Source organism: Ambystoma mexicanum, chromosome 1p (genome assembly GCF_040938575.1).
Source record: "Ambystoma mexicanum isolate Mex_15411 chromosome 1p, UKY_AmexF1_1, whole genome shotgun sequence".
Classification (NCBI taxonomy): domain Eukaryota; kingdom Metazoa; phylum Chordata; class Amphibia; order Caudata; family Ambystomatidae; genus Ambystoma; species Ambystoma mexicanum.
Genome location: NC_090921.1, coordinates 526,647,665 through 526,674,928, shown reverse-complemented (window position 1 = coordinate 526,674,928; position 27,264 = coordinate 526,647,665). Strand labels below are relative to the sequence as shown.

General features: G+C 45.1%; 1 protein-coding gene across 4 annotated transcripts in view; it reads left to right on the top strand.

Annotated features, from left to right (window-relative positions):
* Positions 1–27,264, top strand: part of TJP3 (tight junction protein 3) — a 363,200-nt gene that overhangs the window by 253,986 nt on the left and 81,950 nt on the right. For 2 of the 4 annotated variants that reach the window (XM_069649428.1, XM_069649426.1), the window contains exons 7-8: positions 20,451–20,619; positions 21,699–21,795. In XM_069649428.1, the coding sequence (XP_069505529.1) occupies positions 20,451–20,619; positions 21,699–21,795 (266 nt within the window). Of the gene's footprint in view, positions 1–20,450; positions 20,644–21,698; positions 21,796–27,264 lie in introns of all 4 variants that reach the window. The other 2 variants (XM_069649427.1, XM_069649425.1) reach the window with 1 other exon arrangement.

Here is a 27,264-nt window from a genome sequence, read left to right as displayed (position 1 = left end):
AATACCTGCTCAAAGCTGAAGTTTGGTACACCCCTATCCTGCATTGACTTATTTTGCCTATGATGTGGCTTGACCACAGTGCCTTTATCACTGGCATGAATTGTGTTGAGGCCAAATTCTTCCAAGGCTCAGTATATTGAACCCTGTCGAACTCATTTTCTGCTTCTATGGAGGTGATGCTGGGTATCCCAATAGCTGCAGGGCTTTAGATATTGTGTATACCAGGCTTCTTAAATGGTTACTCAATTTGGGTATGTTATTTCTCAGACTGAGGGCACTAGATATTTAAAGCTCTTTCTGTGCATATTCAGGAGGGGTATGAGGCATTAAATCCCACACTTCTGCAGGTATTTCCTTATTTTGTAGATAACCAATATTCACTGTCAATCTCCTAATGTGCTGTTTTTTTGTGTTGATCCATACATTTATCATACAGCTTAATGAGTAAATGGTGAGGATTCCCAGGAGTGTTGTAGTCTGTACCATCCGATGGTTCAGGATCTATACCGTTACAAAGCTCTTGATGGTCCCCAAGCCAAGGTGAATCGTGGCCAGCGTTTCCCTACCATACAGTTTCAACACCTCTATTCCTGTACTGAGGATCCCCTAGAATAGCCCCCTTCCAATGAACCAGTATTGGAAGCTGGGCCTGGCCAACGCAGGTGCCTTAAAAGTCGATCTCCGCTTTATGGTCCCCAGCGCACCCATGACATTCACCTTTTTCTTCAACCTACCCTCTGACCATGGGCTAATCCCAATGGAGACACCAGTACTGCGCTACTCTGAAAAGATGCCAACCCAAACGCGTGCTACCCAAATCTTGTACAGCGCTCTGCTGCCCTTGAGCTAGGTCTGTGCTTCAAACAATAAAATAAATGTACTTCTGTGTCCTCCTGCTGCCTTAATCTGCAGTCACGTCATCCTCTGCACTCCTACCAGCTCTTTCAATGGAAACTTGTCTCTGCCTGCCCAGCGACTGAAATCTTGGTTTTTATTGTGAGGGCTCAGACATGTGAGGCAGACAACTTTGTGAACGTTTTTCAAAAGATGCCATTTTGTTAAATAAAAAAAACATTGAATAAACACCTCGCTGTCCCTACCCTGGTGAGGATTTCCCTGCCTAATATAAACTAAAGGAAACACTCTAACAAAGGATATCTGGCCCTCACATTTGTACATACAACATCTCAAATATATGGCAATTGAAATAAAACAAACATATCAGTTATATTCACAATATGACAACTGTTTCTCCTTATAATCTGGGTGAATTCCACTTCAACAGATTCAAGCAGGATTCTCTTCAACAGTTGCAAAAGGATAAGAAAATCCTGTCTTGTAACAAAGTTCCACTTCCGTTCTTTTGGTTCCAACTTCACAAAACAAAGGTCCAACTTGAATTCAACCAACAGTTCAAAAATGTTCAACAAGGTTTTCCTCTTTCCGCTTGTGACAAAGAGCTAAAAACAACTTCTCATAAATCAAGAATACTTCCATAGTTCATTAGGATCAACAAAATGTGTCAGGATAATTCTGCAACAGTTCATAACAAACTTGTTTTAACAATGTGTTATATTTCTGCAGCAGTTCACACAACACTTAATTTATCAGGAGGATTCTGTATCAGTTCATTAAGGCATTTTTAGTGGGTATATGGCTAAACGTTGCAAAACTTGCCATCCAGATGCTTGCCATGGTTTGTTGTTGGTTCAGAGCTACTGAAATATAACTGAGAAGATCTCTGCAGGTTGGTAGAGACTTGTGGCACCATTCTGAAGGCATATTAACCACATTCAAATCCCCTCTAGTGTGGCTCGAGTGACTATCTGATAATGTAGAGTTAATTCTTTTGGCTCTATGTGCTGCAACAGGGCCACCAGGCACCATATTCATGAGCCCCGTACATGTTCCTTGTTGGCCATTGAAGGCGCCAGTGGGCCACTACTCCTCAAATTGCATTAATGTGATCAAATGGCAGCGCAGTGATTTAAGAATGAAGAAGCTAAGTAGATTTATGAAGTGTTACATTGAGTATCACAATAGCAGGAGAACTGGGTTTTGCGTTAGTCCCTTTGTGTGAGATGGGCAGTTGTCTTAGTGGTTTTTAATGGCCACCAACTGTTTTGAATATTTCAGTATTTGATAGGATCAAATATGCCATCACCCAACCGAGATTCTAGTAGTACCTGGCAATAGGTGGTAGACTAAATGGAGACAGCAAATCTGTTATAGCCTCACCAGTCCGTTACCACTGGAGTCCCGCAAACAAATAGCACAGTTTGAGATCAAGGATAGACTTGCATGGCATGGGGAAGTTTCATCAGAAGCAATAGATGAGGACTGGATCATTTTTCAGGATGGGCCATTTTTTTGATAAGGGTAGCAACATATGGTTAATTAAAAGCGTGTATAAAAATATTACTAGGAAAGATGAGCTGTTCAAGAAGCTCTGGGGGAGAGCTCAATGGAGACGGTCAACCCTCCAGCTAATCGGTGGTGGGTTTGTACAGAATATGCGATTACCAGGCAAAGGGGAGCATCAAGCGTACCTCATGGGCTGCCGCAATTCAGTATCCGGGCCTAGGTAGCCCTTTGTTGGTGACTGGCACATAGCCGCTGGAAGCTTTGGCTTCTTTCTTTGCAGCCGAGGTGACGTTGGCCTCCCCTTTGCTCATGTTTGCACAAAATGAGTAGCGTGTTAATGGGTAGAAATAGAACCACTCAGATTCCAGGGGTAGCGTGTGCCACCCCAGGACATGCTGCTGCTAAGCACAAGTCTACCTGCATGTTCTAGGTTCTTTAAATTTAACGCACGAGAGCTGTGCAGTTTTTACTCAAGATAAATGCTGAAGTTGGAAGAAATACCTGCCCCGCCTTGCAAAATGCTAACCGCCTGTGACTAAGATGAATGCCTGCGCAGCTTGGGTGATTAATGCTCGTCATTGCAGCTGCGCCCCGGCCCAGTGTCTCCTGGGGGGACACAGAGCACCTCTGAGTGACAGAACAACAAAGAGCTGACGTGAGACTTGGGAAATCACATTACAGTCACAGAAAGAGGACTAACAATTCTGCAGACATTCTGCATGTCTCATTAATATTATACAGCGGCCTATTGTAACGAGTGAGTAACGTTTGATTTAAGGACAAAAGTTAAGTGCTTGTGTGAAAGGTGTTGGATTGAGAGCACTGGAGTTTGAAGAGGACTGTCCCAGCTTCTCGCAACGCGCCCCAGAGTGCGCAAAAACCTGCTGAAGTCAGGTGGCCAATGGTCTGCACATCCTGACATAACCTTTTGTGAACACTTCTTTCTTTTTGTAGCACTATCTCTCACACTTTTTGGATTTGGAGTTAAGGATTGGAAATAGGTTTATTAGTGCAGGAGGTGAATAATGTTTGTGCTGATGATAACCTCACGACAATGGGCCCAGACCAAAATAAGAAAGGGCAGCTCACGCTTGCTAAGAGTGGCCTTATGTCTCATAACAGTTCCCCCAGCCCATTTACCCCCTCCAGTCCCTCTAAAATTCATACCCCCGATCTAGCTGGCAAAGGGGCAGTTGTGGCCAGTGGGTGCAAATATAGCATTGTTGTGTATGAGTTGGCAGCATTAAAATCTTTTTGAAGGGGGCCACCATGGTGGAATTACCAACTAGTGTGGAGGGTGTCGCAGAGTTCTCCAAACCACCAGAGTTAGTAGCTCTCCAACTGCTGATATTAGTATTAGCACGACCAGCACCAACATGGCTGGACTGGGGCCCATTTGTGGAAACAGCATTGGGCCTAATGGTGTCTTGCGCGATTAATGGCCCCAGGCTTCAACCCACTTAGCCTTCCCTGCCCACAATCCAAGTGCACTGAATCATACAGTACCTTCACTCCTGTTGATTCACACCTTGCGGGCAGATCGTACAGCAAATGTTAATTGTATGGTCGGCAGGTTAGCTAAGTAGGGTTGGCCGCCCGACATCCAACTTCATCTCCTACAGTGATTTCCCCAGAGCCCTTAGACTACAGCCTGTGCAGGGCAAGGAAAACGGCAAGGAAGCAGGGGGACATACAGAGATGGTTGCACAAGGTCCCTAAATAGGCCGCAAATCAGATTGTAACCAGGGACGCCCTCATAAGTAAATGTACCCACTGGTTCTGTGGTATACGTGGTTGTTTACCGCAATTCGCGAGGACATCTTTAGCTGCACCATTAGGGGTAACTTGTTTTTGATTCTATACATATTGAATTTAGGAAGCTGAGAGTGGCTAATGGCATATTGGGAATTGATATAAGATGCTACCACGCCAAATGGGAGGATAGAAAATAGAGCCCGCCTTCCACCTAATGCCGACTACTCTTCTGAAGCTAGACCACAATGCCCTGTGCGCTCTGCTGCCAACTCTGTGCCACAGGGGAAAAGGATATTGGGCAATTCCATCTTGTCTAATAATTACTGAGGATATACGCTCATGATGTTGCAACTATGTTATGTGACTAGAAGATGTTGGGGTGTGCTGGCCTGTTTTACCTCCTAGTTCATAGGCCGCGTTGTGCACTCCCAGATAGCACCCAGTAAGCAACTTATTTTCATATGCACACATGATGAAACTATTATTTCATATTTGAAGAGCCCTTAACTAGGAACAGAGTTTGTTGGATATTTTCTGGTTTTTAAGGCTATTGCAACTGGCCGAACTGCAATGTGGGTGGAATGCGTATTTGTTTTATTGTTGTTTTGTATGCGTCATGATGTACTTTAAAACTTGTATGGCCCAGACCAAAGTAAAGTTATTGAGGATGATTCTAAAACTTAAGATGGATTGTGGAGGAGTAATCTGCACCTGGGGAAGGGTCTTTGGCCTATCAGGTGACTGGTACACCATGCGAGAATATACATTCTCTGCCCGCTGTTCCAGCCACCAGAGGCCCTTCTCCTGCTGGAGCAAATTGTATTTCTTTTTTTTTTATGTGGGGAGGCTACAGGGAGCCTTTCTGGACATGACAAGAGACTCTTGGAAATGAAGCTGGGCCCATGCTCCACAGAGCAAGTTTTCTCTGTCCAATACAAGTCAGTACCAGAACTTCATACTGGCATCAGAATGTGCTACATAAAGCAACAAGGATGCTGAAAACAATCTGCCCACCAAATCAGCTTATGCCAGAGCGCTGGTCAAGTCAAGCACACGGTGCACCCCAGGACCGTTGCAACACAAAAATCTAAGGCAGCGACTTGATGACTTACTGTGTAACAACCTCCTTGAACCAGTAAAAGCCACTGAATGGCTGAGCCCAGTGGTGCTCACGAAAAAACAAGATGGACAGGGTCAATGCCTCTATGGGGTTCTCTGCAGCCTGAATATTGTTAACTGCTCATACCCACTACCGAAGATTACAGAACTTCTTTTGGTCCAACATGCCACATACCCCTCAAAACTGGATCTAAAGAGTGCTTCTCAGGTTCGTATTACACCCCAATACCAAGGCATGCACGGCTTTCATTACGCCAGAAGGCACAAACCAATAAGCATGGATGCCTTATGGGCCTTCTCTGCAGCGGCTGTGTTTCAAAATCATATTTCGAACCTTCTTCGTAACATACCCAATGTCACGTTTTTCCAAGGCAACATTCTAGTCTATGGCAAGGACAGAGAATTGCGTTGCTTCACACTGGGGAAAGGTGCTACAAAAGACATAAGACAGTGGGTTAACTCTTAGGAAAGAAAAGTATCTGAGAGACAATATCCACATCACGCATTCGCCGAAAGATATCCCTTGTGGATGCCATCACCACACCTTCCTGTCCCTCTAACAAAGATCAACTGCAATCATTTACGGGGCTGGTGTAATATTATTCCACGTTCGTCAAAGCGTTCTCCTCAAAGAATGAAACTTTGCAGCCTCCACAGGAAAGGATCTCCTTAGGAGGGAAAAATACCTGAGAATTGCGACCCTTTCGCTGTAATAAAATGCTGACCCCCACTACACCGACTAATGGGAGCAGGAGTTACGGAGTTGTCCCCTGCTTCCATTAGATGGAAGCGGGGGACAAGAAAAAGAAAGTACAGAAGAAAAATACAAAAATAAAAAAGGACCCTGCGACACCAGTTCAGACCCACAAAAAGGTAAGTGGGTGGGGGAGACGGCTCCGTGGGATGCAGGGCACATTGATCTATGTGATCACCGTGCCATAATTGGAGTCAGCAACACACAGATTCCTTAGGAGTGGTCGGGACACAGCTGAAACGCTTTTGACACCATCAAGAAAAACATTCTTGATGCTCTGGCCCTATGGACCTTCCAGCCATATAAGTGTTCAGTGCTGTGATGAATCCAACGGTGTCATCACTCCTTTCCTTTAGACAGCCTCCCCCATGTTGCCAGGGTGATGGCAGCCGCTAACTGATTCTGACCTGGCGGTGGCTATACAAGGGAGGACCACCTGGGGCTAGGTGACTCTGTGGGAGAAAATGTAACATCATTGGGTAAAGTCGCATGCCCCATCTTCCGTTCCAGGTATGGTTCTCTTATTCCCCATGCCGTGGTGGCATGCAGTTATGCTCCTCCCCAAAATATGAGGCCCGGAAGACAGACGCAGAGGTTTAGTCCTTGGAAGATGAATAAGCAAGGCGAGAAGTTCAAATACAGCCCAGCTACACCCGACAGTGAGAAGGAGAAGGAGCAGGAGAAGGAGAGAGGAGAGCTGCAGATTCTGAATGGCAGCACGAACCGCAATACCGCTGACTACCGAGCTGAGGGAGAACACACCACGGCAGGCAATGTGCAGGCGAATCCGAACTAGGAGAGGAGAAGCCTGAATGCAGGCAGTTCACAGCTGAGAGAAAAAGAGCAGCGAGAACAACTCACCACAGAAAGAGACCGCAAGTGTACAGCGTTTAACCAGACGCACACAAAGCCGATATGCTTATGCAGATGGGAGCGAGGCACCCGGTAGACCTTGGGCGAATAAGAGGGTTACCGGTTGCCAGCAAACAGGTGCTGCTCCACAGAGATACCGTGGTCGGTAGAAAACTGAAGCAAGGGTGCTCCAGAAGCTCCCAGTGAATCCGAAGAACGCAAGTGGGTTACCAGAGGGCCAAATAAAGTTGAGCGCTTTGAAAAGGCAATGAGAGGCCAAAGGCAAAACGGCTAAAAGAATAAAAGGATTTGTAAAACAAGTCATGAATGGGTTGGTGAAACCCACCCTTAAAGAGAAAGTCTGGCTGGGAGGTGTAGCAGGTGAAGATATAGAGAGCAATAAGTCGGTTAGAAAGCTCAAGGTGGGGCATGACCTTGGGATTATCAACTGTTGTGAAAGTATATAAAGAAGAGGCAGTCCATAGGAAGACACACATCCTCAGGGTTTGTAACGTGGTAGGAAAAGGTGAAGACAAAACCTGGGGAAGTTTACCATGGGGAGAGAGTAATTCTTTTGGAACCCAATTATTCTTTTTCAAATTAGTATTGGAACAAGGAATCTGGGGGAGGAAGTTCTTCTCTGGAACTTTGAACTCATTTGAATCGTTTTCAGAAACTACATATGGGTCAGGAAATGAAATTGTTTTTATTTTTTTTATTTTATTTAACGCGCCTAATACCATACCTGAGTTTGGTTTCTAATCGCGGATCCGGGATGCGAACCTCTGTTACTCAATTCACACTGTGCATAGTCCATGAGCCTTTTCTACATAGTTTAACCCCTGGCGGCACCACGTAAACAACCCTGCTGAGACTGCCAGCAAAGCTGCAAAAAGTCTAATATGTCCTGTGATGGCCGAAAAACAAGCGGACTGCCTGTCGAGACTGCCTCTACCTACCACAAGCAGCACTAGTCAGAAAAGGCACTCAGAAAGCCCCCCTCCCCCGCCTGCATCTCTGATCACACCCGGGGACAGTGCACCCAATAGGACCACACCATAGAACTCATTGCCTCATACACCAAAGAAGGCTGGCAGCCAGAGAAAGATCTTTCCCCCGGGGATACATCCCCCTTCAGCAAAGTAACTTGAGCTTACAGAATAGGGCTACCTTTTGCACAGGGACGAAAAGTTGATGCCACCGGTGACCTTCATCAAAGCATTGCTACCTCTAGCCCATGAACGACACCTGGGCATTACCCTATTGAAATGCCAACTTTGAGAGCCGTACAGGTGTCCAGTGATGGACTGTGACATGGAGGTACACATTACAGCCTATTCTGCCTGCATTGAGAGCGACAAGTCATAACATGCACCCCGCCTATATGTCATTGATGGAATGGATGGGAATTATTTGGCAGCAGATGGGGATCAAATTCATTGGCCTTTTAGAATACATGCCCAACCACCAAAGATATGCCTTGGTCCTCTTCTACTACACTCGGATCCACCTTCTTAAAATTAAGAACTGCTAGTCGATGTTAAAATGGCATTGGCTTGCATTCAATTAAATGAAATGGTGAAAGCATCTCGTTATGCTTCCTTGTTTTTAGAAATCCAGGAAGAAAACCCTGAAGCCAAACAGTTATTTTTGATTTAGTAAATACGGTTTACAGTGCTGACTTGGCAACGCTAAATGGATTGGGCTGTAACCGTGAGAGGTGGTACAAAGAGACTATCGATTGCAATTCGTTTACTAGCTGCTTACTGATTTGAAGCAACTCCTGGTGTGAAGGTACCTTGCAACATACAATTGCTAGTTCCATAATCTGTTCCCCCAAAACCAGTTGCCATTAATCGGGAACGACGAATGAGTCATGCTGCATATTTCATGATGGCAAAGGCAGTTGAAAAGCATGAGGCATGGGATAGGACAGAGTGGGGTCCTATGTTAATCTACGCTAAACTGGTATCCTGAAGTAATGGCAAAGCCATCGGAGGTCAGGACTGCCACATCCAAGTGAGGAGTCAGTCTTTGATAGGCTGCTGCAGCGTGCAACTGCACGTTCTCACAAAAGTGGGTGGCTACCGAGCTGCGCACCTTACAGGGAACATTGGCGAGATTCTCCCAGCTGATTATGGATGCCTGCTTTCTTGTGGGTTCTGCTCTGCAGCCCTTCCCGCCCTGTATGTGAGCATAATGTCTTTGATCTATGGATCCTGCTGGACGCTACATGCTCTGAATCACACTGGTGTTGTGTTAGTGTGGGTCCCTGTATCAGGATGAGTAGATTTGGCTGGAGTGCACCACGGCAGGACTCGCTATGGTGTCCCAGCAGAGGCGGGTTGCATAGCGCTTGCTTTGTTCAGGCTGCTGCACAGTTTTTTTCAACCTCTTGTTTGCTCGGATGATCTCTCTCTGGGAACTTGCTGGCTATCACATTATGGTTGCTTATGTGGTAGATCCGACAAGACAAAGACACAAGCCAGAATGGTGCTGCACAGGCCCAGCGGGATACAGTCCTTATATTTTGTCATGCAGCCAAGTACAGAGGGAAGGGTTGGGGACTGGAGCCTTCCCAACTTCCACACCCAGCCTTTGGGGTAGGGCTGGCTCTGGCATAAACCCTGTTACTTCTCCCACCCCTGGCTGAGAGGGGTCCGTCCCTACCACCACCTAACATGGACTAGATCATAGTAGTATTATTTACATTTCATGTGGCATAACTATTCCTTCACCCAAATCATTCGAGCCAAACATATTTTATGTAATATGTGGCCTTTCATTTCTGGGTGAATGGTACATATTTTATCAGTTTCTCCTAGAAGACGGATGAAGGCGTGCCTGCCCTCTTTAACCTCTTTGTGATGTGCTTGTCTAATCTAATATCTTTTCATTGCAGTATATTTAAATGGTCCACATAGCATGCAATGCAAGGACAGTTATAGAATTGAGACACTGTGGATAGTATTGACATCAGAAATATATTCTAGTGGATGACATGACCCACAAATATTTGATACTCAAAAGTATTGTTGTATGTTACATAACAAGAATTTGCCATTCTGAGCCATTAGCCATGAGACAAAATGCACATTGTAATGTGCAAAATAAGATCAATGTTATTATTACATAGGTTATACACACCACCAACAATCTTTTATTTCCATTTCCACTGCCAGCTTGTACAGCTAAATGTTTAGCATTGGAGATCACTCCCTTCATGACCAATTTGATTAACAAATCATTAGAGCAAAGCTCTGTGCCCACCGATCTTAAGAAAACTGTTATTGTGCCACTTTTGAAAAAGTTGAATCTGGACATATCTGCACTGTAGAACTACCGCCCGTTTGCTGGCATTCCGTGGCCAGGCAAACTACTGGAGAAGGTTGTTGTCAACCAACCGCAGAGTTTTGTTGAAAGGGAGTCCTTGTTGTACCCTTTCCAGTCGGAATTCAGACCAAGGTTTGGGAATGAGACAGCCCTCTTGGCCGTGCAGGATAACTTGTTGGAGGCCGTGGATAATGGAGATCTCTAATTATTGATAATGCTCGATCGCTCTGCGGCTTTCGATACGGTGGATCACTCCATTCTGCTCAGTCGCTTGAAAGAGATTGGCTAAGTCTCAGACCGTGCTTTGAAATGGTTTGACTTTTTTTTTGTCAGATCGACATCAGTAAGTGAACATTTTTTTTTTTTCTTTCAGACCCCATTTATATTGGTTGTGGGGTTCCATAGGGCTCCCCTATTTCCCCTCTACTTTTTAATCTTTATTTGCGGCCATTAATGAATATCCTGAGTTGTCATCAGATTCAATTCCACTCTTATGCTGATGACCTGCTGGTTTTCATAATAGAGGATGCCAGACATACTTTTCTTGGGGTTAATCAATGTCTAGAGGAAGTCAACAATTGGATGTTGGCAAATTAGTTGCAATTAAATCCAGCTAAGACTGAGGTTTCCCTGTTTTGGCCAAAACACCTTCTCACTGCAGGAAAATGCCCTCAGGATTCCCATTTTCTGGGGACTGATCTTAAATCTGCCCACAGGATAAAGAAATCTTGAATATATCTGGCAATCTGGCAAAATAATCTTGGCAGTGAAAGTCAGGTTAGCACTAAGGTTCAGGCAGTTTACTCCCTGTGCATGCTGGGACAAGTGTTGCCATATGTTCCAAGCCACGACCACGCTGGTGTAGGGTCACTGGTGAATTCACACGTACACTACTGCAACTGTCTTCTTGCTGGAATTCCTGCAAAACAACGGCAGAGATTGCAAAAGGCTCAGAATGCAGCGGTCAGACGAATCTGCTGTCTGAATAGATAGGATCATGTCTCAACTGCACGCCGTTCTTTACACTGTTTGGCGGTGGATGATGGGATCAATTTCAAGATCACCTGCTTGACAAATAAGAGTTTAAAGGGACATGCTCTAGCTTACTTAGTGGACAAGCTTAGTCGATACCAACCATATAGGCAGTTATGCTCAAGAGACCAACTGCTGTTGGATGTCCCGATCTCGGTGCGTCACAAGGGGTGACGGAAGGTTTGCTGTCTATAGCCCTATGTTTTGGAACAGCATCCCTCGAGAAATTAAGTCTTTGGAAACATTGCAGCAGTTTCGTAGAGCCCTGAAAACTTTCCTCTTTAAATAATAAGAATATTAGACGCCTTGTTTCTAATACTGACCAAAGGCTTTTTTTGACTAGTTGTTACTTCTGACTAATGCTTTGTAGTTATCGCCTTCTCATTACTATCTGCGCCGCCATATGATTTGGTTCAACTTTGTGCGTGTTATAAATACATTAAATCATAGGGAGCAGGAGCAAGATCACATACTGTATTTAGTTACTTGTTATATAGCACTCCAATCTGTCAATCCTTTAAAGAAAATGTCAAGGAAAAAAGTGTATGTTTTGCAGCTTCATTTTCCACCATCTGCAATGGAAACCTAAAGGTACCTGAATGCAAAGATGAACAAGTCTCAAAAATGGCCTCTGGATTTTGTAAATGTACCTTCAAGCACTAAAGGAACACAGCATAAGATACAGTGTGATGATTGTTTGTTGACTCTTAAGACGTGGGCTAGAAGTGCGACTAAATACCAGTAACTAGGGCACCAAGCTTGACCGGTGGGCCCCTAGTAGTACCATAGAACTTGTTTTGGACCAACCAGCATTCAGTCTTACAGGAAAGTGCTGGAGACGGAGAGGCTTGTGATAGCCTTAGCAGAATAATGTCCTTAATGCTATGCAGTACACAACGAGGAAGTACGCTACAGAAGGTTAAAGTTCAAGCCAGTGTTACAGATAGAACCTTGCTTTGGAACCTCCTGCATGCATTTTCAGAGGAAACCTCAGTAGCTTCGACAATTTCCAACTGCTGGCAATTGTCTCTTGTGTCCTAGAGTTGAGGTTATGGTGGTGGTGTGTTATGGTTCAGCAGCGATTCTGGTGCATCTGAAGGTCTTCAAGCAAGGTGGGTTGTGTGGGAACTACTGATGATGCTGCAGTTCCAAAGGTAAAAACTACTCCTGGACCTTGGTACAGTGCAGTGGTCTGGTTCATTGAAAGAGCAGCTCCGGCTGCTGTATGGAGACGGTGCTCAGTGCAGTCAGTTCAGGTCGGAGATGAACGTCTGAGTCCCAACATTACATTAGGTTTTTTTCTAGGATGTAGCTCGGTTCTGTACTTCATTTAGAAAATTAGAAAAAACGGGCATCTGCAGGTGCATTTGATGACTAGTGCTCCCACCAACTCTGTGTCAGATCTGCGCATGGGCTTATGAGCAATGCATTCTGGGAGTAGTGGGCGGGATGTCCGTGATGGCCTAAACTTTGACAAGGGAACGGCACACTGTGTTTGACTCCCTCCAGTGTAGTCTGCAGAAGTCCGGTTCCTGCAAATCCCTTTAGTATGTCTCGATTGCAGGAGTTCTTGGAAGCGTCCAAGAGCCAGCAGCGCTTCTCACGGTTCTTCTTTGGTGGAACAGCTTCTATAATGCAGGTCCCGTCCCCAGGTTCACAAAGGTAAGGTTGCACACCCTCATGCTATATTGGAACTGTTGGTTGAAGTAGTTAATACATTCCCAGCCACAGAGCTGAATTCTTCTAAACGTTTGGGAGATGCCTGATCACTAGGCACCACATTAAACGTTTGTGGTCTTTCTTTCAGGTGCGGATTCAGGCTTTAACTCCAGTAACTATTCACAAAAAGTTAATGCCTGCTTCTAAACACTGTAGTCTTTACTCTCAGAGGAGTGTAGTAACCATGATTTTAAATGACTAAACATGTATGCCTCTCACTCTCTCCGCAGGACGATGTCTGCCCAATGAACTCGGCATTTACTTACTAGTCTGTTTCCCACCAGTCACAAAAATCCTGCCACCAGTGGAATCTGCACGGCCCACAGTGCTGGGAGAGTCACACAGTGAAACAGGGTACTTGGTGTCCCTTAGGAGCAACATTAATGAGGACTCATCAGGGTAAATATTTCGATACCAGCTTAGGAAGAATCAAAAATATAGAGCTTTGCTCCTGTATGGCAGGAAGCCTTACTTTTGGTCTTGTGCCAACTCCCTGTCTGCCATGTTGGGTTGTCCAACAGAAGGGGATTGTTATGGTGGCTCAGGATAGCAGCATCTTTACTTTCATTGAGGCATTGTTGCAGCACTGCCCTTGCCGGCTCTTCCTCAATTGTACATTCTCATCTTCATTTAAGTTAGTCTTTTGAATTAACTACTTTCATCTTTTTCTCGCTAAATCAGGAGTCTTGTCTTTTTTAACCAGGTTTTTTTTTTATCCTCTCCACATGCCATGTGGTTATTTGTAATGGGTTTCTTGCTGTGGGTTGGCATTTGTGCATTTGACTTGCCGTCTCATTCTGCTCTCTTTACTTCAGGCCTCTGAGTCTCTTGCACTTTAAGATGATGGTTCGTTCTGGATGAGGATCAATGGCATTGTTTTATTGGCAGCTTCTGCTATCTTAGAGTTGGATGGTCAATTTCCTTTTTAAAGATTGTGTGATCTGATCCTCTCTGGTCAGATGCTTAGTGGCTGTCGTTTTGGTATTGCAGCTCGTACTATCTTTTATCCCATCTGAATCATAGTGAGACTGGGTTGAAATCCTAGGGTTTGTATCATCCTTAGGTCTTGTGGTCATCAACTTTCGTTTATCCCCACTTTAAACTGTTGTGATACATGCAGCATTCCTCCCCCACTCGTCACTGTCATTGACTATTGGGGGAATCGCATAGGAACTCTACCCCCATTCCTTCACTTGCGTATCTCTAGATCTAATATGATGCAGCATGGCCACCTTGCAAAAGTTCTCTGATTTCAGGTAATTCTGTGCCTTGCTAATAAATGTTTATGCTTCTATGTGCTTTTGATATTTTTGTGTTTGGCTTCCTGTTTTATGGTTTGCAATAGTACCAATGTAATCCTAAACTTTAATTTGTTACTCTCCTGTGCATTCTGCTCCTAACCAATGGTCTTTCTAGAGGTCTTCAGTGTGTCATCCTAACTGTAGCCCTGTTGTATGTGTGGAGGGATAGGTAGACATATTCCCCACCTCCCCCCTGTCCTCAAGTCCTTTTTTTTGCTTATTGTGCCTATTCCCACTGCCTTCCCCTCATCCCCAGGCTGAACCCTGGAAGCGGGTGCTTAGTACTGTTCTGCCATCCTAGCACATGGTCCACCAAAACCACCACCACCTGGGTTGCCATTATGTTTTGGAGTTAAGCTTTGGCTTTTTGGCACATATTTCTGGCAGGTTGTGCAAATCAGCCCATTCAGTCAACAGCAAAAAACCTTCCTCTAAATTCTCCAGTTTTCACTCTCTCGGAACGGTATATTTTTCAGAGATTTTTTTTTTTTAAACTGTTTTTTTTTTCTCTCCAGCGAGCCAATGGGATGTGGTTCATCTGTGTGAGATGGATCCTTCTGCAGACTGGTTTGAAGGGCGTTGGGTAGGTGGAAATAATAATGTCCTGGAATTGAAACTGGTCCATTTCGAAGTGGATACACTCATTGGTGAGATTTGTCTGCTCCACTGATCTAGGCTCCACCTGAATGCAGAGAAGTTGTCAAGAATGGAAGGAGGACATGTGTTGGTTCTTTCCCTTTCAACCTAAAGTAGTAGTCTCGCTCTACTTTCAACATCTCAAAGTTCTTGATCTGTGAAAGCAGGAGTTTCTGATGCCACTGCTAGAATTTCTCCATATCTTGGCTATGGAAATACAATCTTCCTTGGCTGTGGCTTTTCATTATCCTTTACAGAGAAGGAGGATCTGACTCTCTTCTGTTCCCTGCATTGGCTACTGGTGCATGAGGGAGTGATGTTTAAGGTGCTCTGCATGTCATCTTTGCGTTCTAAACTCAAGAGATTGTTTCCAGCTCTAATGTACCTCTTCTGGTTCCCCAAAATCAAAGATCTATCAATGGCCATAGATCAATCCTTGGGTTCTGGAAGCCCATGACCTTTCTGTTATTTATGTTCAGAACATCTATTAGTAGGGATCCTTCTCAACACCTGGTTTTCCCGTTCATGCTTCGTCTTCTAATGTTTTTTTCTTGCCAATGTTGTATAGATGTACTCTTTAAAACCATCTTAAGCAACTCTTGCTCTTCCTGGTGTTATTTCTTTGTCTATTACTGTTAACCGCTGCAATGTTTACATTTTGATATCCTGTTAATATCCGTCTTTGATGGCCTAGGACTACAACCATTCATCACTACCGCTGTGCCTCTGCTGCACGTATTACTCTCCTCACTTTTTGTAAAATGTGTCCTTTGTTTACTAGACACGCCACAAAACGGTCCAGACTCCCCTCTTGTGCTCAGCAAACTTGACCACTGCTCTACTCTACTCCACTCCTTGACCTTCCTCTCTACTCCTTCCTCCCTCTAGACATAGTGCTCACCTTTGCTATCCACACTCTCTACAACCTGCCCAGATTCTCCCCCACTTCTATCTACCAACATCATGCTAGTTGGCTCTCCATGTGCAACTGTTCTCTTTTCAAATTCCTTCTCCTACTCTAGAAAGCGATCAATGGTCTTGCCTCTCAGTACCTGTCTGATTGTATCTCGGTTCACTCACCATGTCGTTCCCTCCAATCCCCCTCTGCACTCAAACTCACCATCCCGTACCCTCCCTGTACCTCCTCTCACTTTGGTTCATTCTCCCTACCCCCCTGGAGCCTACTGCCAATAACAGTCAAACTGAGCCCTACTGTGGAGCTCTTCAAAGTTCAGCTTAAACTTCACTTACTAGTTAAAGAACGAGCTTGCTCTCTCTCCTCCCCATCCTCCCTACCTGACCCCACCACTCTCACTATTGAAACTTAATGTAATTTTGTATATTTAAATAGCGCGCCTCTTGACGCACTTGCCCATTGGGTTAATGTTACCTTTGTAAGCAATAGGTTTTCCTATAACAACAATTCTGTTTGTTTTGTCCCTGGTATATGTCCCACTTTTTTTGCAGCCTCAAACTGGATCAACACTTGTTCGTATTTTCATGATATTTTACAGGCACCCTTCGTGGGAATGCCTTCCCCATCTATTAATGTATAATTCATGTCATTTCTGATCAGAATTGGCATCCCTGTTCTCTAAATAAATAAAATACAAGGTAGTGCATCATGCCAGATTCCTCCCGCTTCTAAGCACTGAAGTAATTGCTGCTATTGTCCAATTAACTGGTACACCATTTATGAACCTGGGAAATTTAAAGGGTTGAGTCTGTCCTGCCAGAAACCAAACCTGTGAATACAGGTCACATGTATATCCGAGAACAGCCCTTGATTCCCTGTAGTATCTCTTCAGCTAATGTTATCATGTATAACGTACTGCATGCTATAGAGGTAACTTCCGAACATTTGACCAAGACGGTATGGAATGATTGGGAGATCAGGATGTTTACTTTGTAGGAGGGCAGTTTACATGCATAACAGGGCCAGATTTGTGATAATCCTTTCCAGAGTTTCAGGTGCAAGGGTTTGACGTTGAATCTAGAAGGGACTTTGGTGGTGGTTCAATGAGCAGAGAAACCTCTGGGCCATGGGTTACTTGATTGCAAAAAGGAATGCAGTGGAGCTTGACTTGGGCAGAAACCAAAGTGGTTGACAAGGTTGGTTAATTCTTGCCTTTAGAAATGGTCTAAAGGACTGGCCAGGCTTGTTTAGAACAGTGCTTTGTGGATGAAGGTGGCTCCTTGGAACTAAATAGTTTGCTTACAAGATCCAGTGGAAAGCTGGCAAGGCTGCAGAGTCTTGGACCTGCTGTACTTGGCCTTGCTGATGGCCCAGGTAGAGACGGTGAGCACGAGATAAGAGGGGGTGGCGAGGCTTGTGAGATGTTATGTTAATGTACACTGTGCACCGCTACCACCCTGGGGCAGTCTCCAGGCACTCGCGTGTCTCTGCAAGAAAGGGGACAGGGTTGGTTAGTGATGGTAGAGGGATGGGATAGGTCCAGAACCAGGAGAAACTGGCATGTGTGTTGGGTTGCAGATGGGTTGATTGCATGCACTGGCGTGTATCTGTAATGGTGAGGCCCAATGCCTGGGATGTTTGTTGTAAGTGAATGTCTGTTCTGTTGGAAGTGATTTTTATGTGTTTTTATGTGTACAGTGGCTGGCATTTACGGTTATGCTTGTGTGCACTGGCTTGTGTCCGTAGGGGTAAGGTCCAGTGCCTGGGATGATTGTTGTATGCGAGTGTTAGTTATGTTCGTTGTGTGTCGTTTAGCTAGCCTGTTGAAGTGTACAGTACAAGGGCAGTAGGAGTGGGGGTGGGGGGTGAGGGTTAGTACATTGAGTGTACCCAAAGTTCTTCTACGTGGCTAGTCTTCTCGATTCTAACTAAATGTGACGCAAAGCGAGTCTTGAGATGGGGAAATGCAGATCTCTAAAATGGTCTACATTTGGCGGGGGAGAGTTTGCTGCCCATCACAAAGCCCATGTCCAAAGTGGAGGGGTCAGAACAAAAGCCTGTTTAAGACAAAAAGAGGTTTCTCAAGAAGCCTTAAGCATAGAGAAGGACCGGAGTCCAGCAGGGTGCTGAAAGTGGGCGAGAGATCCAGCATGAAGAGGTTGTTGCCACCGTCCGCATTGGATGTCATCCTAAGACCATCAAGGAGAAAAAGCAGTTGCAGTATTATGCCAATTTAAAAGCCGGATTGAAACTGGTTGAGGGTTCGGTTGCCACTCATTCCAGGGATTTTGCTAGGAAACCGTGGTTAGAAATAGATCTTAAATTAGCGGATTTCGATTGCCATTTTTGAGCAACAAGTGGGAAACTGGGTTGGGAGCCTCCAACAAAATGACATCCACTAGCTGAGACTTTCCCAAAAGGTGTGGGAGCCCAGATCCTGTTGTACTGATTCAATGAGGACAAGAACTACTTCACCTCCGTTAAGTGATATGCTATACAAGCAACTTTGATACATATCTGTAGTAAATTGTGCAGTGCTGTAGAATTCTTAATAGTGCGACTTGGCTTCTTCAAAGCATTAAAGCCAAAGGGGAGATTGGGAAGGAAGTGGATTAGAAGAGAGGGACATGGGGAATGAGAAGCTGAAGGAAAATTCAAAGGATGACCTGGAAAGAAAACATGGCTGACTGAGTTAAGGCAGAGAGAACCGTGAGAGAGGTCCCTAGATGGAAAGAGTCCAAGCAAGCAGCTCTGGCCTCCTTCCCCACAGTATCTGCAGGCAGACCCCTCACTGGTATAGTCTCTCTACCTCGATCTTTTATTCTTTCTCATTCATTCTTTTTTCTCGCTTGCTCTTTTTTCTCGCCCTTCCTCGTTCCTCTTTTCTTTCTTGCTAACCCTTTCTTTTTGGTTTCTTACTCATTCTCCCTCTCTGTATCCCTCTCTTGGATACCGTCGCTTAAGCTGTGCGTTCAGAGAGTAAAAATTGAAAGGAGAGGTGGGGAGGATCACTGACATTCACTACACCCTTTCATTTCCCTCGCTGCTTATGGCTTTGGTGATGAGAAAGTTATACAAGTGTGAGGGGGAAGTAGGCTCTACCATCCCCAAGGGCATTCAGTGTCAGGCTTTGGCAATCTCCTAGTGTAAGGAAGCTCTCTTTAGGCTTCTGGAAAGAAAGACTGGATTTTAGACAGTTGTAGTTGCTCCATAGAGGCAAGAGCGATCTGAGACCAGCAAGGGCTTTACTCAACAGGGGCGGTTGTTTCATTTGGAATGTTTGAGGGATGCATTTCAAACTCTGGGCACAAAACTGAGGCCATTCACTCCAGGATTATGTCAAAGTGAAAGCATCCTGCCACAGCCGTGAGAGTGCCAGATAAACCTACATCACCCATGCACATCCTGCCGTCCATCCAAAAACAATACACACATTATCCTGGCAAGAGCCCAATCTTTGTCCTCGTTTTCATATTCCCACTTCAAATCACTGATTGGCAGTTATTTCTTAATCTCCCTTTCTGGGCCCAGAGTCCCCTGAAACATGGTGTTTTGATCCATAAGCACCAAAACAGAGAAACTAGCCTGCCCAGGGTTAGCGTGAAGGCTAGAAAGTAGTTTGTTCTTAAAGGGCGGTTGAGAGGAGACAGGATATTGAAAAGGGTGGAGTTGCTGTGTTTTACTGGAGGTGATAGATACTCATGTCCTGGCGAGGCTGGGATGAGAGCCCTAGGGCAAGCTACATCTATGAAGGGCTGAGAAAGAGGTGGGGTGACCATTATGGCTTGGGGGATCGTGGCAGTATGTTCATTCTAATTGAGGTATACAAAGGAGGTGAGGGATGAGGTGTATACGGTTTATCCTTTGAATTACAGGGGTCCTTTTGCCACTTAATGGGAGATAATCCATAGACTTATGTGCCAAGCTATGCAAGGCGAACTGGGAATGGATTTGTGTGTTTGATCATCTGAAGTAGATGCCACGTGAACATTCTGCTTTCGAATGAAAATAGAGTCCTGTTTTGTTCATAAAAGAACATGAAACCCTTGAATCATTGACCAAGAGAAAACTCAACTACGCTTCAACTCTGTTCCCAATAAAGGTTTTTAACCCTGAAGCAGAGGGAAGGCTTCATATGGTTTGCAGAGGGATGTTGCTTGATGAAGACTCTGCCACCCTTCGCATTAGATGGTCTCCACTAAGAGGCCAATGCCTTGCGCTAGGGACCTTTCTGCCTTGGAAGTGCTTCATGAAGGTTCTACTTTCCCTTTACCTTCAGGAGTTGGTCAAAATGTTACAATGATGTTGCTACTCCACGCACGGGGACAGAACAACGTTCCCAGACACATGGCTAAGAGCAAGCCATAGTTAGATCTTGCCTTTCTCCAGTGCCTTCACCGCTTCATGATGCATAAAACAAACCCTAGCAGAATACAGTGGGTCATTCTTGAGGCTCTCCATTCCAGGGCAACACATTGACATCTCAAATATACAGGATTGTCCAATACTCTCGAGTTACAGAGCTGAAAATCTTATCAAATTTCGCATTGGGCAAGAAATTGTGTGCAGAGTTCAAGTTAGTTATTGGAAAAACCTGCAAAGCCTCTTAGTGAGGATCTTGGGCTGACCTTGAAGGGCTCCTCATTAACCCCCTTTTTGGAATTTACAGATTAACGGGGTTGTCAGTGAGAACATGTCCCTGGCGGATACCCGAAGGCTGATTGAGAGGTCCGACGGCAAGCTGACACTAACTGTCCTGAGAGACAACCGCCAGTTCTTGGTCAACATCCCCGAAGTGGAAGACAGCGAGACTGAGAGTCGAAGCTCGCGGCTGGACGGTGAGGCCCCCACTGTGGGGGGAGGTGGGTACATGTTAAGGGCTTATGTCAAGTGGTGCAAGATAATGCAAGACTCTACACACTGGGCAGGCGACATCACCAAGAAAGGCCTATGTAGGCCTGAAATTCATCTTGCTTTTTAAGCATGGCTTTCCCATAAAGCATGAAAATAAATAAAACTAGACGGAAGGAAAGAACCAGCGAGCCCATTGGGTTGCCCTGTCAACGCCACCTCTTCCCCAATGCACCCCCATCCCCCACACATCCATTCTAATTTTTGTATCACACATTTTTTTAAATAATTTGCTTTAACCCCCCCTAATCTCAGTGCAGAGAGGACTGTTTTGAGATGCATAATATCCACTCGGGCAAAAGGAAGGAACTTTGGAGATGGAGCAGCCCCTTCAATTAGCTCAGCTCAGGGATGTTTTTGTCCCCCCAGTGATAAGGTGCTGCTCACGGCTGAGGTCTGGCCCCGGGTGTGTGTGCCTGCTCGAGTCAGGGCTTCAACCGGAATCTGGCTGAAAAGCAACTTCCGGTGACTGTCGGGTGATTGCTGGTTGGAGAGTTGGCTGACCTGTGACCTTTTTGGCTTGGTTATGTTTATGTTCGCCCCCTTGTACTATTACGCTTATATAACAATGCAAAGATGGATTAATACCATGCACCCCATAGTATACACCGCATTAACCCTTTGCGGGCCACCCAATGTGCGTACGTTAAGTGGCATTGTGGTCCACATTATGTCCTTATTTCAAGGGAGCGGGAGAAAGGTGAATTTGTTTTACGTTAGCACGGATGTCCAGCTACTAAACATTGTAATGTTCGTTCGATGTCCTCGCCTCCCTGTTGGTTTGCGCCCGTGCGCTCCCTTGTCGGTACGTGTTATATGCGGGGTGTGTGCACTGCTCCCATAGGGCACTGGAGATGCGTGCTGCTGTGGCAGCGCGCCTGCTCTCACTCAGCCTGGGCTCCCGCAGCAGGAGCCAGCCTCCAAGCTCCCGGGCAACGCCCACTTTCAACTCCTTGCACAAGAGATATCCAATCATAAAATGGCTTTCTAATCGTTTCCTCCACAGACATCTCGGACCTCGGCTCGGAGCCCACCCCTCCTCCATCGCTGCCACCCCCACCGCCACCTGGCAACCTGTCCGATGCAGAAACCAACTCGCCACCGTATGTATCTGCTTTCTTGTCAATGTTACACTTTGCTGTCCTCCACAAACACCCCCGCGTCGATGTAGTCTCCTCCCTCCCATTTAATTATGATGCCTTCATCTTCCCTCTGGCTTCTCTGCTGTAGCCAGCTCCATTGCAGTCCAGCACACTCTGCCTATTCTCCATTCATACTGAGTCCCCTGCACCCTTGCTACCCATTTCCCACTCATTTTTCTTTCCTCCCACCGCCTAACTTACTGATCACTTGGTGGTCTTCGAACTTTCCTGCTTTTCCACTTTTTCCTCGTTTTCCCATTCTCTTACACCTTGCTGTTTTCAGTGTTCCCTTCTTTTATTCCCCTTTTTAAAAAAATGTCTTCCGTACCTTCATTTTTTTCTTGTGCAAGCACTGTTGTGTGCAATCACTTATTTGAAGCAACCCAGAGACCTTTCTAACTACTGCCTAGCGTGTCCCCGGGCAGAGCCTGTTTGTAGCTCGCCTGACCGAGCAGGTGTGGACAGTGCTTTAAGTGGGGTAAGAAATTGATAGGAAGGGGGAGGAGAAGGGGGAGGAGGAGGGGGCAGGTTTGTGAACGTGGTTTCCATGGTGGGTGTGGTCTGAAAAATGAACAAACCATAGTAAGGTGCGCAAACAGAAATATAAATGTATGTAAGCATTTATGTATTTGTATGCATACCTTACTATGGTTTGTGTACTTTTCAAGCCATCTTTTATAAACCTAGAAAGTGGTAGCAAGTGGTGTTTGCTGGTGCTCGCTGGGGGAGCTACCTTTTATCAGAGGAGCTGCACTACGACGTCCACCCCGAGTGAAGGCTACTGGGGAGGACTGTGAATGAGAAAACAACTCTTGCTAAAAATAAAACCAGTCTGTGAAATGACTAGTGTCGGAAAGCCGAAGCCTGCAAGAACGAGCAATGAGGTGAGAAAACAGCTGACTTCTCTCTCACAGTCAGCCGCACCCCCATAACCCTTCTCCCCCTCTAGCCAAGCACATGCACAATCTATGCCCAGCAACGGTGGGGGGAGAGCCTGTTGCTGATTCGACGGGGGAAGACAGACGACCCAGGCACGAAGTTGGGAGGTACAGCGCAGACATAAATGCCGTCCCTGTGCCGCAAGAGGAGCAAGCGGTCGTCGCTCTAGCTGACTCCAGGGTGAACGGTTTATCAGGCAAGCGGAGTCTGCCGCCAGTGAGTCGGGGAGACAGGACTGGAAAAAGTTAGCTGATCGTCGGCCACTATTGATGCCTAAAAGTACTGAGATAATAGGCAACCCTGAGGGGCTATCTGATGGAACGACCTCACCCCCCCCCCCAAGCGCCAATCCACTATCCAAGAGCTGTTCGCAGCCCTTTCCTGATAACGAAACAATGCAGACCGCACTGCTGGTGGAAGCTGTGGAATTGGGCGCGGGGGTACGCCTGGAGCTGAAGGAGGCAAAGTATTTGAGAATACCCCACTAACAATGAACCGCCCAGCCTCTCACCCATCCATGATGTCAGCCCCTATATCAAAGGATGACCATTCAAGTGGGAGGCAAATTATCAATCCAACTGAGGATTCGATTACGAACCCAGAAGTTGCTACCAGCTCGCAAAGTAAGGGGGACCAGTCGGTGGGCGACTGCACCAAGCCCAATTTGAAAAACTCGATGGGGCTAACTGGCATTAGCCCTAATAAGGATCCCCATGTTAACCCGAAGGGCTTACAGGGTAGCTTAGATATTATGGACAAGCAACCTGCCAGATTTTTGCACGAATGTGTGCTTCAAGGGATGCAGATCAAAACTGCTCAAACAGGGCTCCTATTGGTGGAGCTTCATCCAGCTCCGGCTCCTACTTCAAGGAACCTCAACCCCAATCTAAAGATACCCGGAATCAATGGAAATTGTTAACTCCAATTGGGAAGATCTTGACGATTGGCAAGAGGATGAAGAAGAGATATGGACAGAAAAAAACCCCAATAATTGTGGATTGGAGTCAGAAAAAGAAAAGCTGTGAGATACTTTTGAGTCCTTGTCTAATGATCTTCCCCAGTTTTCAGAGAACGGCAAAGGAAAGTCCAATCGACCCACAAAGACCAAAGTGTCTCAATCTTATTTGAACTCTGCTTTAGTAGAGAAACTATCCCAAGACATGACAGCACTAACAGGGAGAATTGCTAGAGAGAAGCAAAAGAGTCTATCTTTCAGAACCAAAAAAATTGCCACCTTGGACGATTTAATACTCCAGAAGTCGGCCAAAAAGTTAGATATGCCGGCAGGATGCCAAAGAGCGAATGGAGATACTCAGCATCCTAAGAGTAGTGAAGTCCTGCCAGACCTGCAGGATTTTCCTGTAGGCGAACAAGGGAAAGTATATGGCCAGGAAGATGAAGTCCAGGGGAAGCAAACCCCAGGTCCTTTGACTCCGTCAGACAGGAGGCCTGGCCGAAAAAAGGATACTAAGGTGCACTTAGTGCATATACAGAACACTGTGATGGCGGCCCTGACCATCTCATTGTCACAGTTCGTAAAACTGTATGAGGCATTAAATACCTCGCTGCAAGAAGTACAAACTGGCAACGAGAGGATGAGTAATAAACTACAGAATTTGGAGTATTTCACAGAGAGACTCGATATGAGACTAAATGGTGAAACTGAGCGCAGTAACAACTGGCAAAGTAGTCTAGCAGAGTTGCTACAGAGGGAAACCAACGACAAGTCGCAATTTATGGAGACTATAAATGTAAGAGACAGTCTGAATAAAACTGAGAGCGCCGTCACTTCTACATAGGAATCTAATGACAGGTCGGTGAAAAGTTTTACTGCGGAGGAATGGATGCCCGCGGCTAGCTTAGAACCCCAATTGAAGGATCAAGTCATGAGGAAAGCGTCGAGACATACGAAAGCCCAATCCTCACTAATGAAAGCATCAGATGATCTGATTCAGTTAGAAATTGCTGAGAATGATATCGCCCCAAGTGGAGTCGATCTGGCTGTATGCCCTAAGATACAAGAGTTGAAAAAGAACATAAATACCAACTTTCTTATCTTTCAAGGCCTCACCGGCCCTGATTTATTGACTGCGATTTGGGGGAAAAAAGTGGGTTCGGGAAGTAAACTACCAGAGTCAAAGAGCTCTAAGGAAGTGGAAAAGAAAGCGAAGAATATGAAAATCTCAACAACAAAAAGTCTAATGGTTCGCGTGCATTCCTTAGGAATATAAGAACTCCACCTAAATTGGAATCCAATCAATGTGCGAAGAAGGCAAGACGTGAAATAGTTATTGGAAACAACCTCGCATTGGCCAACAAAAGAGATCAATTGAAATATTGGTTGAAAGCCTCGAAATGACTCTAACGAAGAGCAATCTGTGGCCGACCTGAGTGACTTATTGATAGCCATTAAAAATAATCAGGAGGAGGAAGAATGGAACAACCTAAACTCAGATGAATGGGAAGAAATCGAAGGTAATGCCCGGAAAGAGCTGGCAAAACCACAAGCAAAAGAGAAACTAACCCCTCATAATAAAAACCTAGAGGGCGACAGAAAATAAGAACCTAAGCCAAGCAAAGGGCGATTGAAAGAGAAGGACAATACGTTGACGGATTTCGTTACCCTGGAAGAAAAACGGAAGAAATACATGCAACTTGAAAATAATTCCCGCTCGAGGTCGGACTTTATCCCAATAAGAACAAATATCGGAAAAAGCCTGATCCAAAAAAAGGAAGATAAAAGAATTAAAGAAACCCGTGCCCAAAGGTCCCCTACGAAGATCGAGAGAGCTCTCTTACCTAGAGAGGAAGAATTGTCTAAAGTACGTTTAGTCAGCATGGCTAATCACTTAAAACAAATGATCTTAAACAGGGAAAAGGCGGTAAATCTACTAAGAGAAACATCTAAACTAAGAAATCTCTCCTCAAATGACATCAGAATAGTTGAATTTGAAAGTGAACAAAGGATGGACGCAGCAATATTACGTCGGGTCTCAACTGAAATTAAAAACCGACTCCTAGCAGCGAGAAAGGAATTGGAGGGAAGGGGCTATGAGCTGTCGGTCTATAAAGAAAGCATAAGAAAAAGTGGTAACAAGGAGAAACCAAGTCATCACAAACCAATATGGAGCGCAAAGCACAGGGAGCCAAATACCAATGATGACCGCAATAGAGAGAAGACAAAAGAAAGGAACAATGTTCAAAAAATAGATGGAAGGAAGTCTAATCCAGTTGAGAAGATCAAGGAAACTGACTTGGTCTACGGTTAAGGTTGATATAAAGAACCGGGAGAAACTAGCTGCAATTCCTAAATTCATGGTAACCCATTCAAGAAAACAAATTAAGATCCTGAAATCAAGGAAGCCGACGAGCGAACAGCATCAGGATTCGGCGTGGATTGCTGGAGCACTAGCGGTGGGCAAATCACCATAGAATGAGAAGTCTGGCAGTGATAAGGGTCTGCTCTGTACCTCATGGAACACCTGTGGTTTTTAACACCTGTATTCTGGAGAGGCCAATTTCTTGGAAGAGTATGAAATTGTCTGCCTCCAGGAAACGTGGATTAGGAACAAACCGGTATTTGAGAACTATGAGGTGTGTGTTTATCAATCCTGCCATGAGGGGGCTCCTGGGAAGACCGTATGCTGGTCTACTAACTCTAGTTAAAACAGGGAATGGTCTTAAGGTCATGGGCCACCGTACCCCTAATCCCTTTGTCCAAATTTTGGAAATCCAGAAACATTTAAAGGATAGCTTAATGAATCTCCTGCTAATAAACGCATATTGGAGTGACAAAATCCCCCATTCAGAGAGCTATTTAACGGCCTTCATGGAAACATTGGATGAAGCAATGCTGCATGAAAGTGACAAACCAATAATGATTTGTGAGGATTTAAATATCAAACTGCTATCGAAAGACGGAGACATAGGGCTTGAAATGTACCCAGTTCAAGCCATCTTTTATAAAGCTTCATTCAGTTTATGAATTTTACCTTGGTTTGCTTGTACAGCTGGTTGGAAACCAGGGATTTCTACGAAGTGCGCATTTTGTAGTTTGTAATTTCCTGTTTATGATCTTTATATGATGAGCCTAGGAGGTTATGGCTAAGACCAGCGTTCAGGGACATCACTATAAGGAATATGAGTGACACGTCATGGATTTGTAAAGCTGCTGATGATGCGCATGTAATAAATGTAATTTGAGGAATATTGAGTTTTCACACAAAGCGTGGGTTATCGGACATGTATATATTTCGCTGTCCCAGATTAATCAAAACTGCCTACTTTTTCTGACTGTACTAGCTGTTTGAACTGTTTTGTTTAGAAAATGAGGGATGAATGAATTCAATGAATTAGATTAAATGTATTTGCAGAGATGTGGTTTTTGGACAGAGACTTTCACAGTTTGGTGTACTGGGGAAGATGGAATATGAACTGCAGTATATTAGTTCTACAGCAATCAACTCGGTTCACAACCACAACTCAATGGGA